The 19,448-nt window shown below is 38.7% G+C and overlaps 1 protein-coding gene across 25 annotated transcripts in view; it reads left to right on the forward strand.

Annotated features, from left to right (window-relative positions):
- The window catches only part of CHD8 (chromodomain helicase DNA binding protein 8), a 66,149-nt gene that overhangs the window by 27,870 nt on the left and 18,831 nt on the right, over positions 1-19,448 (forward strand). For all 25 annotated transcript variants that reach the window (XM_071214026.1, XM_058293752.2, XM_058293758.2 and 22 more), the window contains 8 exons: positions 9,771-9,953; positions 10,036-10,104; positions 10,489-10,544; positions 11,057-11,174; positions 13,578-13,661; positions 16,777-16,914; positions 18,224-18,345; positions 18,491-18,734. In XM_071214026.1, the coding sequence (XP_071070127.1) occupies positions 9,771-9,953; positions 10,036-10,104; positions 10,489-10,544; positions 11,057-11,174; positions 13,578-13,661; positions 16,777-16,914; positions 18,224-18,345; positions 18,491-18,734 (1,014 nt within the window). The remainder of the gene's footprint in view (positions 1-9,770; positions 9,954-10,035; positions 10,105-10,488; positions 10,545-11,056; positions 11,175-13,577; positions 13,662-16,776; positions 16,915-18,223; positions 18,346-18,490; positions 18,735-19,448) is intronic.

Here is a 19,448-nt window from a genome sequence, read left to right on the forward strand (position 1 = left end):
TCATTTGTCTGCTCTCTGTGTCCATTCACTGCATGCTCTTCTGTGACTGCTTCTATCCTTATCGGCAGCACCAGAATCTGTGTTTCTCTCTATTGCATCATCTTGTTGTGTCAGCTCTCTGTGTGCATGGCGCCATTCTTGGGCAGACTGCACTTTCCTTTGCGCTGGGCGGTTCTCCTTACAGGGCGCGCTCCTTGCCCGTGGGGCTCCCCTAAGCGGGGGACACCCTTTCTTGGCACGACACTCCTTGTGCGCATCAGCACTGCACATGGGCCAGCTGCACATGGGTCAAGGAGGCCCCGGGTTTGAACCCTGGACCTCCCATGTGGTACGCGGACGCCCTATCCATTGGGCCAAGTCTGCCTCCCTGTTTTTTGTTTTTTAAAGATTTATTTTATTTATTTATTTCTCCCCACCCCCTCGTTGTTTGCACTTGCCGTGTCCATTCATCTTCCTTGTTTTTCTAGGAGGAATCCAGAACCAAACCCAGGACCTCCTATATGGTAGGCGGGAGCTAAGTTACTTTAGCCACGTCTGCTTCCTAGGAACTGAGGAATTTTTAAAAATTTCAACATTGCCATTTTATTTTTTAGGTTAAGTGTATGTGTGTGTGTGTGTGTGTATATATATATACATATGTGTATGTATATGTATATATATGAGGCAGATTACAACAGGGCACAAAATTAGACATGGTGGAAGTCTCATATCATAGACTCTAATCTTCATAGACCCTAGAGGAAACTTCTATTGGCATTTTGTATGTTTCCTTCCTGAAATATTCTTTATTTTCATGAGTATTCTACCTCCACTTCCACTAAATATTAGCATTCTATACCTCTTCTCTATTTTGCTTTTTTCCCCAGTGATAATTTTAATTGTCCTTTATCAGAAAAGATAAATCCTAGCCCATCCCCCCTCTTATCATCAAAATTTTAAATTTATTTTACTATGAAATTGCAGACATGCACAAAAGTAGAGATTATTTTTAAAAGCCCCATATTCCCATTATCCCACTAATGTATTTACCAAAGGTCAGCCATTTATTCCTCTTCCCACTCCAGTCCTGCCCCCGCCCTGAATTACTTTAAAGCAAATACAAGTAGATTTTTTTATTATTACCTAAATTTTTAAAAATACTGTATAGGGGATGACGGGTAGGATATATGGGAACTTCTTATGTAACATTTTTTTGTGATCTATATGTCTTTTTTAAAAACAATAAATTTTTAAAAAAATACTATGTATGTATGTAAAATAAGAATACTATGTGTTGAGTATAATAAAAAACAATATAGAAGATACAAAGTAAAAGGTAGAAAGTCTCTCCTAATCCCACTCTCTAGAAGTAGTTATCAGTAGTTTATTAATCCTCCCAAGCTTTTTTAATGAGATAAAATACAGTGAAATAGATATAGATCTTATATGTAATTTGGTGGGTTTTGAGAAATATATGCAGCTGTATAACCACTACCCAAATGGAGATACAGAATGTTTCCATCATCCCAAAAAGTTTTCTTATACCCTCTTCCATTTGATCTACCCGCTTCCCACATAGGCAACCACTGTTCTGATTTCTAGCACCATAGATTAACTTTGCCTACTCTTGAACTTCATGTAAATGGAACTGTATAGGATATACTCTTAGGTCTTACTTCTTTCTGCATGTTTTTGAGACTTATCCATGTTGTTGAATATATCATATCAATAGTTCGCTTTTTTTTTTTTCCTTGATTGATACTTTATGAGTACACTACAATTTTATATCATTCTCTTGTTGATGGACATTTTGTTGTTTCTGGAAGGCTGCTATGAACATTCTTTTTTTAATGGGGTTTTTTCTTTTTTTTTAAATTTCTTCCCTCCCATTGTCTGCTCTCTCTGTCCATTCGCTGTGTGTTGCTATGAACATTCTTTATACAGGTCCTTTTTGAACATTGGTTGTCATTTCTCATGAGTAAATCCCCAAAAGTAGAATTGATAGGTAGCTTTATGTCTAATTTCATAAGAATCTGCCAGTTTTCCAAAGTGATTGTATAATTTTGTATCCCACCAGTAATGTGTGAGTTCCAGTTGTTCTGGAACTCTTCACTGACATTTGGTGTTGTCAGTATGCTCCATTCCTTTTTTAAAAAAATTTTTTCCTCAATTTATTTTTTATATCAATGTTCCAAGATACTCAACACCAGATAACTACGGTAACAATAAATCTGCTTTTGTCAGTACCACAATCCCCCCACCCCCATTTTTGTTCATTCCTCCATCTTAAGGGATTTGGGATGATGGCTGCTCTGACTGCTTATGGTTGAAAAGGGACATAGATATTATCGGGCAAGTGGAATGGAATTGTTTTGCTTGCAGTTGAAGATTTTGCTTTTTGGATTAGGCTGGTCTATCATTATTTTTTTTAGTTGTCCAGGGCAAGCTAGAAGAACTAGAGAGTAGGAGTTTGCTTCATAGCCGCTGCTACCACATTATTTTTTAAATGTTCAATCATTAGGCTATAACATACCATGCATTTATTTAACCAATCTCCTGTTCCTAGGCATTTAGATTTTCCCTAGTCTTCTGCTATCAGAAATAGTGCTTCAGGGAAGTGAACTTGGCCCAATGGATAGGGTGTCCGCCTACCACATGGAAGGTCTGCAGTTTAAACCCGGGGCCTCCGTGACCCATGTGGAGCTGACCCATGCTCAGTGCTGATGTGTGCAAGGAGTGCCGTGCCACTCAGGGGTGTCCCCCGTGTAGGGGAGCCCCACACACAAGGAGTGCGCCTCATAAGGAGAGCCGCCCAGCGCGAAAGAAAAAGTGCAGCCTGCCCAAGAATGGAGCCGCACACACCAAAAGCTTACACAACAAAATGACACAACAAGAAGAAACAGATTCCCGGTGCCGCTGATAAGGATGGAAGCGGTCACAGAAGAACACAAAGAGAATGGACACAGAGAGCAGATAACCTGAGTGCTTCAGGGATTTATGCTCATGTGGAAGGGCACAAATTTGAAGTGGAAATGTTGGGTCAAAGGGTATTGTCAAATTTTCCTTCATAGAATTCATGCGTATGTTCTCAACAACAAAGTATGAGTTCCTGTTTCAATTTTTTTTTTTTTTAAGATTAATTTTTTATTTATTCCTCCCCCCACCCCACCCCCGCCCCATTGTCTGCTCTTTATGTCCATTCTATGTGTGTTCTTCTGTGTCGTCTTGCATTCTTTTCAGCAGCCCTGGGAATTTGTGTCTTTTTGTTGTGTCATCTTGCTGCATCAGCTCTCCGTGTGTGCGGTGCCATTCCTGGGCAGGCTGCACTTTTACACATGGGGCAGCTCTCCTTGCGGGGGCGCACTTCTCATGCGTGGGACTCCCCTATGTAGGGGATACCCCTGTGTGGCACGGCACTCCTTACATGCATCAGCCCTGCATATGGGCCAGCTCACCACACAGGTCAGGAGGCCCTGGGTTTGAACCCTGGGCCTCCCATATGGTAGGCAGATGCTTTATCAGTTGGGCCAAATCCTCTTCCCCTGTTTCAAATATTTTGATCAGACTTTCTAATTTTTGCCAAACTTGGGGGAGGAGGGATCTCCGTTTTATTTTCATTTGTAAACATTGTACTACGAATGAGTTTGAGCATCTTTTTGTTTAAAAAGCATTTGTATTTTTTCCTGTGAACTATTGTCATTTGCCTATATTTCTATGCTTAGAAAATGTGTCATATGGCATATTTTTCAGTTTATTTGCCTTAACTTTGCTTATGATGGATTTTATGCAGTTAAACTAATTTTTTTTTTTCATGGTTGAATTGATGAATTTTAAGGTTTTTGGTATTTTGCATCTTGCTTAAAAAGACCTTTCCTATTCCGGGATTATAAAAAAGTTTTGCATATTCTAGAAATGTTATAGCATATTTTTTATGTTTAAACCTTTGTTTCTTTTAGAGTTTTGCTTTCACCCTCTAGGTAGCTAAGCACTTAATTCCAAACCCATTTGTAGAATAATCCACCTTTCCTTACTGACTAGAAGTTCTATTTTTATCATGTTCTAAATCTACATAAGTATTTAATCTTTATCTGGACATTATTTCATTGACTTTTCAATCTTTTCTTGAGGAGGTACGATGCTGTGTTAATTAATAAAGCTTTAAATTGTTCTTAATATCTGATAGGGCCCAGTATACTTTTTCAGATTTTTTTCTTTTCCTTTTTTATTTTTATTTTTTATTGAGGCTTATCATTCATCCATGATCATCCATAAACAATGTGTATAGATGCAACTTGTTAACTAAAAAACAAGCACACATATCAATCCATCATGCAAGGCTCCCGTACATTATCCCTTCACCATTGTTTTCAAGCAGTTGTTTCAAACTATGAAAGAACATCACCAAAATATTATTACTAACTACAGCCAATATCTTATTTGTTTGTTTATTTTTAAAGATTTTAAAAATTTATTTCTCACCCCTTCTCCCCCGTTGTCTGCTCTCTGTGTTCATTTGCTGTATGTCCTTCTGTTTCCGCCTGCATTGTCAGGTGGCACCAGGGAACTGCATCTCTTTTTCGTTACGTCATCTTGCTGTGTCAGCTCTCCATGTGTGCAAGTCCACTCCTGGGCAGGCTATGCTTTTTTTCCAACGGGGTGCCTCTCCTTGTGGGGCACATTCCGTGCACTTGGGGCACCCCTATGCGGGGGTGCCCCTGCATGGCACGGCACTCCTTGCACGCAGCAGCACTGCGCGTGGGCCAGCTAACCACACGGGTCATGAGGCCCTGGCTTTCTAACCCTGGACCCTCCATGTATATGGTAAGTGGACGCTCTATCAGTTGAACCATGTCTGCTTCCCTTCAGTGTATTTTTGATCTCTCATTCCCATAAGATCTGTTAACTTTATTTGCAAACTTTGAAATTCTTTTTTGTGTTCGACCATTGTCTTCTTAATATCCTTAATCTCTTTAGCCATCTCATTGAATTTATTGAGGAGATTTGTTTGGATAGCTGTGATTAGTTGTCTCAATTCCTGTGTTTTGTTTGAGGGTTTAATTTGTTCCTTTGGCTGAACCATATCTTCCTGTTTTTTAGTATGGCTTGTAATTTTTTGCCAATGTCTTAGCATCTCTTTTTTTAAAATTTATGTGTTTTTTCTTTGCTCAGTTTCTCTCTTTAGCTTATGGCTTTTTTATTGGTTAGCTTTTTGCTAACGCTTCTTCTATTTCTCCTTCATGAATGTTATTCTGTTCTGTTTGTGTTGTTTTTTCATTTATCCCTCCCCCTTGCCACTTGCTCGCTGTCTGCTCTCTGTGTCCATTTGCTGCGCATTCTTCTGTGTTTGCTTGTCTCTCTTTGTTGCGTTTTCTTGCTGCATCAGCTCTCTGCAGGCATGGGCCATCAGCTCTCTGCGGGGCACGCGCGAGCTTACCTTCACATGGAGGCCCTGGGAAGCAAACCCAGATCCTCCCCTATGGGACAGGTGCCCAATTGGTTGAACACATCCACTTCCCTGTTCTGTTGGTTTTTTATTTGCTTCTGTGTATTTTTAATACTCCTTTTGCCTTCTCTTGCTTCTGTTTCCTGGAAGGCTAATTTTGGTAGAAATGTCCCCCTGGAGACAACCTTCCCAGCTCTGGTTTCCCAGTAAAAACAGGCTTCGTGAACCTACAAAGGGAGTGTAGATTGATTCCAGTGTGCTCTTAAGAAGTCTGAAACCCTAAAGGCCTCCAATCTTCTCTTTGAGGTCTCCCCCAATCTAGGCTTTCCAAAATACCCAGAAGGTGGCACCCTTTTTTTTCCTTTTTTTTTTTTAAATTTATTTATTTATTTCTCTCCCCTTCTCTTCCCCACCCCAGTTGTCTGTTCTCTGTGTCTATTTGCTGCATGTTCTTTGTCCGCTTCTGTTGTTGTCTGTGGCACAGGAATCTGTGTTTCTTTTCTTTCTTTTTTTTTAAAGATAGATTTATTTATTTATTTCTCTCCCCCACCCCTCCACCCCGGTTGTCTGTTCTCTGTGTCTGTTTGCTGTGTCATCGTCTTTGTCCGCTTCTGTCGTCAGCTGCATGGGAATCTGTGTCTGTTTTTATTGCGTCATCTTGTTGTGTCAGCTCTCCGTGTGGTGGCGCCATTCATAGGCAGGCTGCACTTTCTTTTGCGCTGGGCGGCTCTCCTTATGGGGCACACTCCTTGTGCGTGGGGCTCCCCTAAGCAGGGGACACCCCTGCGTGGTGCAGCACTCCTTGCGCGCATCAGTACTGAGCATGGGCCAGCTCCACACAGGTCAAGGAGGCCCGGAGTTTGAACTGTGGACCTCCCATGTGGTAGACAGACGCCCTAACCACTGGGCCAAGTCCGCTTTCCTGTGTTTCTTTTTGTTGCGTCATCTTGTTGTGTCAGCTCTCCGTGTGTGCGGCGCCGTTCCTGGGCAGGCTGAACTTTCTTTCACACGGGGTGGCTTTCCTTAGGGGGTGCACTCCTTGTGCATGGGGCTCCCCTACGCGGGGACACTCCTGCAAGGCAGGGCACTCCTTGTGTGCATCAGCATTGAGTGTGGGCCAGCTCCACATGGGTCAAGTAGGCCCAGGGTTTGAACCGCAGACCTCCCATGTGGTAAATGGACGCCCTAACCACTGGGCCAAGTCTGCTTCCCCAGGTAGCAGTCTTTATCCAGCTGTTCTCTGCTGCCTTAAGGTTATTTTGTGTCTTTAATTCTTAGCTCACCTGGCTCCTTGTTGGGGCATAGTTGAGGCTGAGATTGCCAGCCTACCTGGGATGACACAGTTGCACAGCTCCTAGCCGCTGATATCTGAGTTCTCTGGTCAACAGCCATCCACTATACAGGACCCCCAGTAGAGCTGACTCTGCCTGCACTGTGTTGAGAGAAAATAATCTGAGAGACAGGAAGGTTCCTCTCTTTCCTGGGACACCTTGGAGATGAGAATGCAGCAGCTGTTCCAGGTGGGGGGTTGGGGTGAATCTGCCTGCCCTGCCCTTGAGAGTATGCACTTCCTCTTTGTCCAGAGGCAGTTGTGGCTAAGTTGTGCTGCAGCTCTTTTAAGGTGGATGAAGTGAATCTGCCCACAGGAGTGTATGCTGCTTCTCTGTCCAGGGACACAGAGTGTGCAGCAGCCCTTCAAGGTTGGTTGGGTGAATCTGCCCACTAGAGTGTGTGTTTCCTCTCTGTCCAGGGGTGGTTTGGGTCCCGGTGTGAATCTACCATGTATCCCGAGAGAGCACTCAAACTATACCCAGTTTCTACTCCTGCTGGGTGTGGGGGCCTAAGCAACGGCTTTCCAAATTGGGGGTGCTGGATCTGATTCCTACCACCCCAGGGAACATGGTATGTTTTTCATTCATTCACCCCTGCTTCTACTCCCGCTGGGGGTGGCTTGGGCAAGTTTAAAACCTCAGCTGTGCTCAAGATTGGAATCCAGGTAGCTGAATTTGTCAATCAACAGCTATAGTTGGTGTAAGGATACTTCCCCTCCCCTGCTTTTGGGAAAGATAACTTTTGCTTCCAGCCAGAGTGGCTTGTCTTCACCAGTAGGGGTTGGGCAACCACCTCTGCAAAGTGGAGGAATCTTCTCCGGAATTTTCACTGCCTTCACTGGTCAGTCTTCTCTTCCTGTTCTTCCCTAGATGGTGCTGTGTGTTTTTCTGGTCTTCTGTTCCTTTTTTTTTTTTTTTCAAGATTTATTTCTCCCCCCTCCCCGCCCTGTTGTCTGCTGTCTGTGTCCAGTCGCTGTGTCGGCTTGCACCCTCAGTGACACTGGAAACTGCATCTCTTTTTTGTTGCATCATTACGTCATCCTGCTGCGTCAGCTCTCCATGTGTGTGGCACCACTCCTGAGCAGGCTGCGCTGTTTTCACACGGGGCGACTCTCCTTGCAGGGTGCCCTCCTTGCACGTGGGGTACCCTCACGCAGGGGTGCCCCTGCGTGCCACAGCACAGCTTGGGCGTGGCAGCTCTGCCATGTGGGCCAGCTCACCACACAGGTCAGGAGGCCCTGGGTGTCGAACCCTGGACCCTCCCATATGGTGGACGGATGCTCTATCAGTTGAGCCACATTTGCTTCCCTTCCTGTTATTCTTAAGATATTTATTTCTCTATTTGAATTATAGAACCATCTAATTAAAAAATAATAATGTGTTGATTTTATTGTGTCAAATTTATGTAAAGGGAAAAATTAAGTCATCCTATTCCAAAACAGAATAATCTTACCATTTATTCAAGTCTTTTCATGTTTTAAAGTTTTCTTCATACAGATTTTACTATTTCTTATTAAATTTAATACCTTAGATAATTAATCTTTTTGTTACCGTAAATGGGATTTTTTCTAGCTGCCTATACAGGAATGCTACTTTTTTTCCAAAAATTAATTTTATACCAAGCAATTTTATTCAATTTAATTAATTCTGTGTCTAATAACGCAATTAATTCTTTTGGGTTTTCTGGAGATACAATATGATTGAAGAAAAATAGTTTTGTTTCTCCCTCCTTCCCCATTTTTTGCCATGAATAGCAAGTATTACTTAAATTACTTAACTAGAAAGGCTTTTACTTTACTGTTCAAAAAATAAGGTAGATCTATAATGTAAAATCTTTTAACTAAGAAAATAAGTGGCCGAACAATATATATAGTCTGATTCTATTTTTTAAGACACAAATACTTGAGAACTAAAAGAAAAACAAAATCAGAACACATTATTCTCGCACTTTTTTACTTCAGGATTGCTCCTGGTATGAAGTACATTGCACCCTGAAGGCTGAGCATCCTGTTTTAATTTTCTGGAGCTTCTTGCATGTAGTATGCAGGTTTCTGCTAGATTGAGTCCTGGATTTTGATAAAGCAGTTTGGCAAATAAATATGTTCAGAACATAGAATAAATCACGTGGTTTGACAAATATATTTAATAGGTTTTTTATTATCATCATGTAGTTTGATTTTTAATGGGAATTTTAAATTAAAATCTATTTGATTATTGTGAATAGTTTTGATAGTAGAGATGTGGATAATTTGTCCCAATTTTTGCAAAATGTTTTTAATTTTATTATAAAACTAATGCATGATTATTTTTAAAAAATAAACTGGGAGATAAGTATAGAGAAGAAAACAAAGTGCCCATAATAGCTTTATTAATACAACTCATTGTTAAGATTTTGTTATAGTTCCTTCTAGGCTTTTTTTTTTCCTGCAAGAGATAAATATGTGTGTTCATGCATGTGTGTGTACTACTTAAAAAATTGGATGGTGCATATTTTCTTATTCTCTTATACGAAGCCTTTTCAGATTTTATTCAAAATGGTCCAACTTTTTAAAGCTTAATACTTAATTTTATTACTGCTGTGTCTCAGTTTTTTAATTCTCCTGTTGTTATTTCGGTAGCTGGATTCCGAGTTTTCCTTTTTTTTTTTTTAAATATAAGGTGGTAACCAGGGATTGAACCCAGGTCCTTGTTCATGGGAAGCAGGTGGTCAACCTGATATACATCTGCTTTCTGAGTTTTTCCCCTTTTATAAATAACATTGAAATTAATCTTGCACATCGATCTTTGTATAATTACTTAAGATAGCTTTCTAGGTAATATTACTATATTAAAGGAAATGAACAATTTTAAACTCTTGTTGAGTAGTCAGGGTCTAATTAGAAACATAATTGTGTAAGGAGTCAGTTTCAGCAATTTTTGTAACATGAGGAATAAAGTAAGATTTGCTTGGGAATTCTTACCAACTTTACTCTTTGAAAGATCTAAGCAATTATTTTAAAAATCATTTGTCTCTATAGAAGAGACGCTCAAACCGCCAAGTAAAACGGAAAAAATATACAGAGGATCTGGATATAAAGATCACAGATGATGAAGAAGAAGAAGAGGTGGATGTAACTGGACCAATAAAACCTGAGCCTATCCTCCCGGAACCAGTACAGGAACCAGATGGCGAGACTTTGCCTTCCATGCAATTCTTTGTGGTAAGCTGAGAGCTTACGCAATTTGAGAAACTCGCTGTGCTGTTTATAATCATCTATTGACTGACTACATCTTCTCCTATAGGAGAATCCCAGTGAAGAAGATGCAGCCATTGTAGACAAAGTGCTTTCTATGAGGGTTGTGAAGAAAGAGGTGAGGACTCTGTTGTTTTTTGGTGGGTTTTTTTTTATATAGGACTCTGTTTTTAATATTAGTTCATAATGCTACATTAAGTGGCATTATGCTCCTTTGAATATTGGAAAAATTGTTAAGGGTGGTGAGAGAGATGATGGAGGAAGTTAACTAAAATGAAGGAACTATCTTAGTGCCTTTTCTTTCACTTATCTGTTTAGAATAGGTAATGATTTATTTTCTCCAGCTATCAGAGTGCTTTCAGAAATACCAGGTTATTTCTTTAATCCTTCAGTCAATAAGACCTTCAGGGAGTATTGGATATAAAGTTCTGCCTTGCGTGATTAAAATTTAATGGTTCTTTAACACATAAGGGATTAGTGACTATAATTTGTTTCTTTTCAGCTTCCTTCTGGACAGTATACTGAAGCAGAAGAATTCTTTGTCAAATACAAGAACTAGTATGTGATCTGTGCAAAAAGCATTTCACTCCCAAACTCCTCAGGGTGGTAAAAAGTTCCATATAGTTTATACTGGGTGGGAATGTGGCCCTTTTTAATGTAGTCTTCTAGCCCAGATTACTGTTTTCAGTGGGGAAATTGACTGTTTAAGAGAGTAGTTCAGGAATTGACATGAGTCTTACTACTTTACTTCTCTGTATATAATAAGGTAGGGTAAGGGTGGTTCCTGATGAAATCCCTTGTAATTCTTTTTACTTTAATTTAGCACTAAGGCCTTGGTACTTAAACTGTGGTCTGTGGATCAGAAGAATTAGCATCTCTTGGATGCTTTTTAAAAAAATCTCAGTCCACCACAGACCAGGTAGTTTGTGTGCAAGCACTGATCTAAGATACCATCTCCCCAGTTAAGCACACGTTCATCATGTTTGCTTCTGGCTAATCCCAAAATCTCAAAACACTAGCCTGCCAATTCCCTTTTCTTTTTCCATGACTGGCTATTTCATCCCCTTCAGCTCCTACTTGCACTGTGAATGGGCTACTATCTCCCAGTTAGAGAAAGATAAGAGGATCCATCAAAAACTAAAGCGCTTCAAAACCAAAATGGCTCAGATGAGACACTTCTTCCATGAGGTAATTAGCAATAGGTATTGCCTATCATTTCTTCCACAGAAGCACAAATCACTGGGATTATTGTCAGCTTTAACTTATAGTTTCTTTGTATATATTGTATATATGGGCATAGAGTTTTAATTTTGATTATTGGACTTTACTTAATTGCCTCATGCTTTGTTCCCCCAAGTTTAAATATCATTCTTTCATAAGTTATAGGATATTTTGAGATCAACTTGATTAGTGAGCATTATGCATGAAATATTTTCAAAAAGGATAATAAACTGACCTGGTCCAGTTGAGGAATTCTTCTTCCTCCATTTTCAGTCTTTAGCTGTTGAAGGCATCTATAGACATAAGCAACCATATCAATAAAAGAGAAATTTACTTTCTCAAAATTTCTAATCATATATCATTAGAAATAGTGATAAGGATGCTCTAAATTTCCATATCCAATGTTAAACACATGCTTTAAAGATCTCTTGGGTCACATTTAAGCTCCCCATTTTGCTTTGAAGGTTTTCTGGATATATCCCTTAGCCAAACTCAGATTTCTCATTTTATTCTTTATACTATATATACTAAATTCCTTGAGAAGAAGCCTGTTTAAGAGCTTCTTAGCACTGAAGGGGAAAAGATCTAGTAAAAAGGAGTGAGAGAAGGGATAATGTGTAGTTTCACCCCAAAAAAAACAGTTTTGGCTGAATACATCTGATAAGCTTAACTTTATAACTTAATGCCACCAAATTTGCCTAGAAATGAATTGTTTCCTTCATCACCTGGAGAGGACAAGTAGGGCAAAGTAGGTTTTATCATTTCTTTTTATATGAAAATAATGATTATTGGTTTGCATTTTTTGGCCCATGTTTTTTAGAAGTCTAACTTGTGAGGTGTACGGTGAAAGAAACTATTTCCCATTCAAGCTGTGATTAGATTGCAATTTAACCAGTAAGAAGGCAGTTGAAGTTTTCTAGATGAGAGATTATGAGGGCTTGGTCTAAGATGGTTTCAGTGGATAAAGAGTATGGATAGATTTAGAATTTTGAAGTAGAATTGACAGGCCTTGGTATGACAGCTTGGATAGAATAGTTTCTGTTTTGAGCAAATGCGGGGAGAAGGAATCATTTATTAAAATGTGGAAGGTTTTGGAACCAAGCAGTTTGGGGGAACTCAATAATTTGATTTGGACCATGTTACTTTTAAAATACCTTAACAGATGTCTAATAAGCAAATGGATATATAAGTCTGGATTGTTCAGGCAGCAGTTTAAAAGTTTGGAATTTGTCAGCATATAAATGTTATTAAGGCATTAAGAATGAATAAAGTCAACTGGGAAGAAAGTATAGAAAAAGAATGGATGTAAACCCAGAACTAAGCCTTGAGGAATTTCCCCAAATTTAGAGGTCAGGTAGAGGAGGAGATTGCAAGAGACTGAGAAGGAGTGCATGCCCAAGTGGTAGGGGAAAGATAGGACAGAAACAAGGGAAGAAAGTAACTTTAGAAGGAAAGGTTTGGGAGCGGAGCAGCTCAAGCCATTGTGTACCTCCCTCTCACACCGGAGGTCCCCTGTTTGGTTCCTGGTGTCCCCTGAAAAGGAGACGAGCATGCAATGAATAGACACAGAGGGCAAACAGCAAGCACAAAAAAGGGAGGTTGGGGTGGGGAATAAATAGAATCTTTTTAAAAAGGGATGGGTTTTTCCTACAATGACTTCTTTGAGATCTTTCTTTGGAATCTTGGAATACCCCCAAGCTAGGTACCAGTGACTTAGAAGAAAAAGACTCATCAAAGGTGATTAAGAATTGGCCAAAATAAAAACAAATAAAAAGATAGAGAGCAAGGAGGCAAGAGAGTATGATGACTAAGAAATGCCAAGAGAAGAAAATGCCTTAAGCAGGGAATGATAAATTGTTGAATGTTCTTTAGAGGTAGAGTAGGATGACTATAGAAGTGTGTCCATTATATTTGGCAATTTGGAGATAATTAGTGACAATTAGTGACCTTGATGAGAACAGTTTTAGTTGTGTAATGGAAGCCTAAAACAGATTGGAATGGATCTCTGAGAGAAAGGGAGGTGATGAAATGAAGATAATGTGTAAAAATGTGAAGTAGAGCATGTTTGTATATTGTGGGAATGAGCCAGTAGAGAGGGATATTTAAGAAGGTGAGAAGGGATGGAATCCAGGACACCTATGGAGAGAATGGCCTCTTCTGAGGAGAAGAAACATACCTCTGTGATAACAGGTGAGAAGATGGGTGCAAACCCAGGTAAGTTTGTAGGATTTGATACTGGGAAAATAGAGTAACTGTTTACTTATTAAAGTTTGAATTGGGGTGTGGTCATCAGCTAAAGGTGAGATGAAGGCGCAGGTTTACTGGTCAGTAATCATTTGGTCTTATTGTTTGGTTTTATGATTCATCTAGGATGAAGAACCCTTTAATCCAGACTATGTAGAGGTGGATAGGATATTGGATGAGTCTCACAGTATTGACAAGGACAATGGGGAGGTGAGTTGGGACATGGAAATACATGAAAGGCCTCTTATAGATTTCTTCTCGTCTGCTTGCCCATCCTTTATTTTTCAGGTATGACTGGAAAATCTCTAGAACTGAAAAGGTATTTTTAAAATTTTCTGAGAATTCATAAAACAATACTGGGAAAGTAAGAAAGTAGAAAGAGAAGCTAACATAGGGTTAAGGTTTAGGTTTAGGGTAACAGGGGTCCCATAAATAAAGCCAAATATCTGGGAGCTAAATTTTTCTTTTCTTTTTGGGGGGAGCTAAATTTATAAGTACTGAAAACTCATTTACCTTGGTCTCATTTTCTCAGTTTTATGACTTTCAGTTTGAGGGGAGGGAAGAAGGAAGAGATATGTCACAAATCTCCAAATTTGTTAATATAAAAATACTTACACAGGCTTATAGTTATCTCTAAGTCTGGTTGTTGCTGAAAATTTTGTATTTCCTGCCTGAACTCACAGTCAGTTAAATGCCTTTTCAGTTGTCTTCAAAGCAGATCTCCTGTATTTGAATCTGCATTTTTTAGAAGATTTGGGTGTCCTGCTCCTACAGATTCAGATTCAGTAGGTCTAAGATTGAATCCCAAAGATCTGTAAATTGATTCTCCAAGGGGTTTTCCTGCTTATCTTGATTGGGTATCACTGCACTAAAGTTTTCTTTGATTGGGGAACAGATTTTACATAGTCAGAATATTTGCTGATCCAGTTTCACAAATCATTTTCTTTTTTTCACTTTACAAATACAATGATACCATAGATCATAGCCACCAAGGATTTCAGCATTCTCCCTTTCATTTACTTCAAACATATTTATTTAGGCTTTGAACCACCATTTTCTTAGAACTCTTCTCTTTCTTTTTACTTCAAGTAGTATTATAGCTGTTGGTTTAGCTTAGCTGGGCCCTATTTCATAAACAAAATTTTTATCACTTGTGAAAGTTACTTTTTATACAGTGATCAGACTTCTGAAAGTTACTTCTTATACAGTGATCAGTAGAGAACAACAGAACCTTATTGTCAGTGCTGGGTAGCAAGTTGGGCTCATTCATGAGTTAAGTGACTTGCTCCCACATAGCATCCTTAAAGGACCTAAGTGTCAGTTCTTCCCTTTATAAAATTACAAAGTTTACTCTATTTTATAAACCTTCAGGGTCACTCAGATAGTCAGAACCTTAGAGTCGGGCCTGCTACAATTCATTATGTCTTCAAATCCTAGCCTCAGATAACAGATAAGCTGTTTTCTGTTGTGGGGGTGAGGGTTATTGTCTGTTGTTCATTTTGTGGCAAGTGAGTGGGGAATGAGTCAGTTATTAGTCAGGACAGGTTACTTGTTGAATTCTCATCATGTTCAGGATCTCAGCATTTCCAGCCTTGAAAATCTTATGCTTTCTACCACCATACTTATCTTTCTGAAAGCAGTTGACCTTTGGTTAGACTCCTTTGGAATGTGTTCTACAACTGGCAAGCATGTGAAAATGTTTTGGTACCTTGATACTGGAACTTGTGCTCCCAATATTGGATAATACCATTTTGTATATCCATTCTCCCCACTTCTCTAAAATGAGCTTCATTTGTCATCCTTTTTATACTACCTGATAGTAGAAATAAATGTTATAATTAACATTATGGTCCTTGGAAAAGTGAGCTTGATGCCAGAAATGTGTGACATGGACAAATAGCTTTACGTAGAAGTGACCTGAGGCTTTATAATAAAGAAAAAAGAGCAACTGGATTAATTCTAGGGATATCTTGTTCTGTGACTCTCTTAAGGTACTACTTTTTTCAAACTCTTATAAGCTATTTTAAGGAGTGTTCTGTAAAGTGATCATTAGAAATCCTTGTTGATTATGCTAGGCTTAAATCAATCCTTCTCCTTTATACGAGCCAAAATTGGAGATACATTAAGTGCAAAGATCATCTTGACTAGTAAGAATAGGAGCCATATTACCATTGGTAGAATCCTTGCATAGAGCATACTATAACTGGAGATGCAACATTTCTGTTCCTATTTACTCTTGCTACTTTTCTCTGGTGGTAGCTCTTACATTTATCGTTTTTTTTTTTTTAATGCATTTCTTTTTGTCTTTCCTCACTAGGGTGTCTTTTTTTTTTTTTTTAACATTTATTTTTTATTTATTTCTCTCCCATTCACCTCACTCTCCCCATTGTCTGCTCTTTGTTCTTTGTCTGCTTGTATTCTCATTAGATGGCTCCGGGAACCTATCCTGGAACCTTCCAGAGTGGGAGAGAGGTGATTACTCTCTTGTGCCACCGCAGGTCCCTGTTAGTGCTGCATCTTCTTATTTTCTCTCTTCTGTGTCTCTTGTTGCATTATCTTGCTTTGCCAACTCTCCACATCAGCCGGCACTCCTGTGTGGGGCAGCTTTCCCACGCTGGGCGGCACTCCTGCATGGTGCCGTGCTTTTGCGTGTGGCCTGCACTCCACATGGACCAGCTTGCCCTCACCCAGGAGGCCCTGGGCATCGAACCCTGGACTTCCTATATGGTAGACGGGAGCCCAGTTGTTTGAGCCACATCCATTTCCCTCATATTAGCACCTTGGGTTCACAGGGAATCTTCATTGCCTTCTGACTGTTCTTTCACTCAGAGCCACAGGAGCTCAGGCACCCAGAGATGTCTGCTCAGCTATGTTCCTTTAGGTTTAAGCTGTTTTTCACTCCTAAAAGTAATCTGGTTTCCACTGTATCATTTGCTGCCAGGAGAGTAATACTACGGAACTGAGTCATATCTTTGAATTTAATTTCAACCTAATTCAACATAGTGGTTTCTTTGTTTGTTTGTTTCGTTTTCATCTGTTTGGAAGATGAGTATAATGTTTTAAGTTCTCAGTGTTCTAGAAACTACTGGATAGAAATTTCACTTTTATAACAGATTATACTGGTAAGTTACCCTGAAGAATGATCTAAACCGCAAATCATCATGCATCAGCAGGTGAGGGTACAGTAGGTGTGTTCAGCCTGACTTTCTCAGCAAATTTCAAATATTGACAGTTTGTGATCTGATTCTGTAATCTAATGCTTATATTTTAACCAGAGTAAAGAAAATAGAGCAGCTTCTTAATACTTCAGTTTCTCCTCTTGTAGCCTGTAATTTACTATCTGGTGAAATGGTGCTCTCTGCCCTATGAGGATAGTACATGGGAACTGAAAGAGGACGTTGATGAGGGCAAGATTCGAGAATTTAAGCGGATCCAGTCAAGGCACCCAGAACTCAAAAGGGTGGTAAGTACATTTAGAGTATAAAGGGCCATAATAAGTACTGATATATTTTTTTCCTCTATAGATGTTTTGTTGTTTTAATCTTTACATTATGAAAATTTTTAAACATTTGCAAAAGCTGAAAAATAGGTCCAAATAATATACCCAGAGTACCATTACCCAGCTTTAACTATTATCAATACATGACCAATCTTGTTTCATATTCTCCACCCATCAGTCCCCTATTTCTCAGATGATTTTAAAACAAATCCCAGGCTCCTTTATTTCATCTATAAATATTTCAGTTAATCACTAAAAAAGAAATACCATAATTACACTTGGAAAATTAACAATTCTTAATATCACATAGTGTTCTGTCATTGTATACATTTCCCTGATTGTCTTCTAATTTATTAAAAATTACGTGAATTAGAATGTAAATAAGGTCTGTATATTGCTACTGATGGTTAATAAGTCTCAACTCTCTCTTAATTATAGTTCCCCCTCACACTTTTCCTCTCTTCTCTTTGCAATTTTCTTTTGAAGAAATTAGGTGATTTATTCTGTAGAGTTTTCCACAGTCTAGAATTTGCTGATTGCATTCTTTGCATTCTCTTTGTTACCTTTTGTCATGTTGTCTATCCCTTATTTTTCACGTTTTAGATCTAGAGCAATGCTATACAGTAGAACTTGTCAGAGCTGTAACCACCTGCCACATGTGGCTATTTACATTTAAATGAATAATTACACAGTCATACTGGCCACATTTCTATTGTTCACTACCCACTTGTCACTAGTGACAGATATAAAACATTTCCGTCATTACAGAAAGTTGTTTTAGACAGCACTATTGTAGAGACAAAACTGGTAAATCTGCTTCATTAGGTGGTCATGTACTTCCATCAGGTTGTCTTCTGTGATGTTATCAGCCATTTATGATCATTGCCTAGATCCATAAATTCTCTAAGGATTTTGAAGTTGTGATATTCTAATTTTATCATTTCTTCATTTATTAGCTAGAATCCTCTATAAAATGAAACTTCTTTTCATCCATTATTTGGTTTATAATAGATATAATAAATGCTTTATTCTTGTCCTTTATTTACCAGTTTTCAAAATACTGAAATAGTTCCCTAGCATTCTCCAAAAGTGGATTCTTTTTTTCCTTTTAATTTTTCAAATACTATTATGAATTTATATACTTAAATTATTTAATATATTTTAATCCAAGTAATTTTTGTAAAATTTATGTCAGTTACTAGAACTACTTAGTAAGTCTTGCCTAATTTTGCAACTATCTCCACCCCATTTACTAAAATTTCCTAATTTTTAGAATCGTCCGCAGGCAAGTGCCTGGAAGAAATTGGAGCTGTCACATGAGTATAAAAACAGAAACCAGTTACGGGAATATCAGTTGGAAGGGGTCAATTGGCTGCTGTTTAATTGGTATAATAGGTAAGGACAGAACTGGGCCCATAAGATGTAGGCTCAATCCGGAGATTATTTTTATTCATCTTCTGTTGACATTGATTCTTCCTACTTATTCTTTTCTTATGATGATATTTTGACATGGTTTTCTTTCTCCATGATGATTCTACAGGCAGAACTGCATCCTGGCTGATGAGATGGGGTTGGGCAAAACTATTCAGTCCATTGCCTTCTTGCAGGAGGTATATAATGTGGGCATCCATGGCCCCTTCCTGGTCATTGCCCCATTGTCCACAATTACTAATTGGGAGCGAGAATTTAATACATGGACAGAGATGAACACTATTGTGTATCATGGAAGTTTGGCCAGCCGACAGATGATTCAGCAATATGAAATGTACTGCAAAGATTCACGGGTAAGTTGTATGTCTTGGGATTTCTTTTGGGAGAGGGAGACTGGGCCAAGGTTCTTGGGGTTTTAGAGGCCACATGTATATAAAAGACTTTGATTGAGGCTCTCTGTGATTGAAGGCATTCTTGTGCAGCAGTGAGCAGGCCATGTTTTGACTTTTCTATTTTTACCCAGTGTACATATTGATCCAGTGGAAATTGTGACTATTTATTAATACATACGTTGTAAATAGAATTTTACCAGCATTGATGAATTTTCATCAAGAAAGTATTTTTTCCAGAGTGGAATTCATTCAGTCACATTAAATCCTTGATCAGTTCTCCATACAGTGGTAAACATAAACCATTTCTTTTCTTTTTTTTTTTGTTAGTCTACTGAAATTTTGTATTGAGATCAGTTCCTTTTTATGCAAATTTGGAAATAAAAATTTGAGTAATTTTTTATCAATACCAAATTTTATTAATCGTTTTTATACCTTTAGTTTTCTTCTGTGGTTTTTATTTCAACCAAAGCATATTTTCTCAAGTTATATTTTGTAGTTCTCAATTTTGTTAAGATTATTTGTTTCTTCTGTCAATTTTAAACAGTAATCAATATTACCATGTACTATAGCTATTTTCACTTTAATTTTTGTTTTGTATGTTTCAGCAATGCCCATCATTTATGGGTTTTAATGTTAACCCACAAAAGTGGAATTCAGATCTGGGGCACAGATACA

The sequence above is a fragment of the Dasypus novemcinctus genome, chromosome 3 (genome assembly GCF_030445035.2).
Source record: "Dasypus novemcinctus isolate mDasNov1 chromosome 3, mDasNov1.1.hap2, whole genome shotgun sequence".
NCBI classification, from domain to species: domain Eukaryota; kingdom Metazoa; phylum Chordata; class Mammalia; order Cingulata; family Dasypodidae; genus Dasypus; species Dasypus novemcinctus.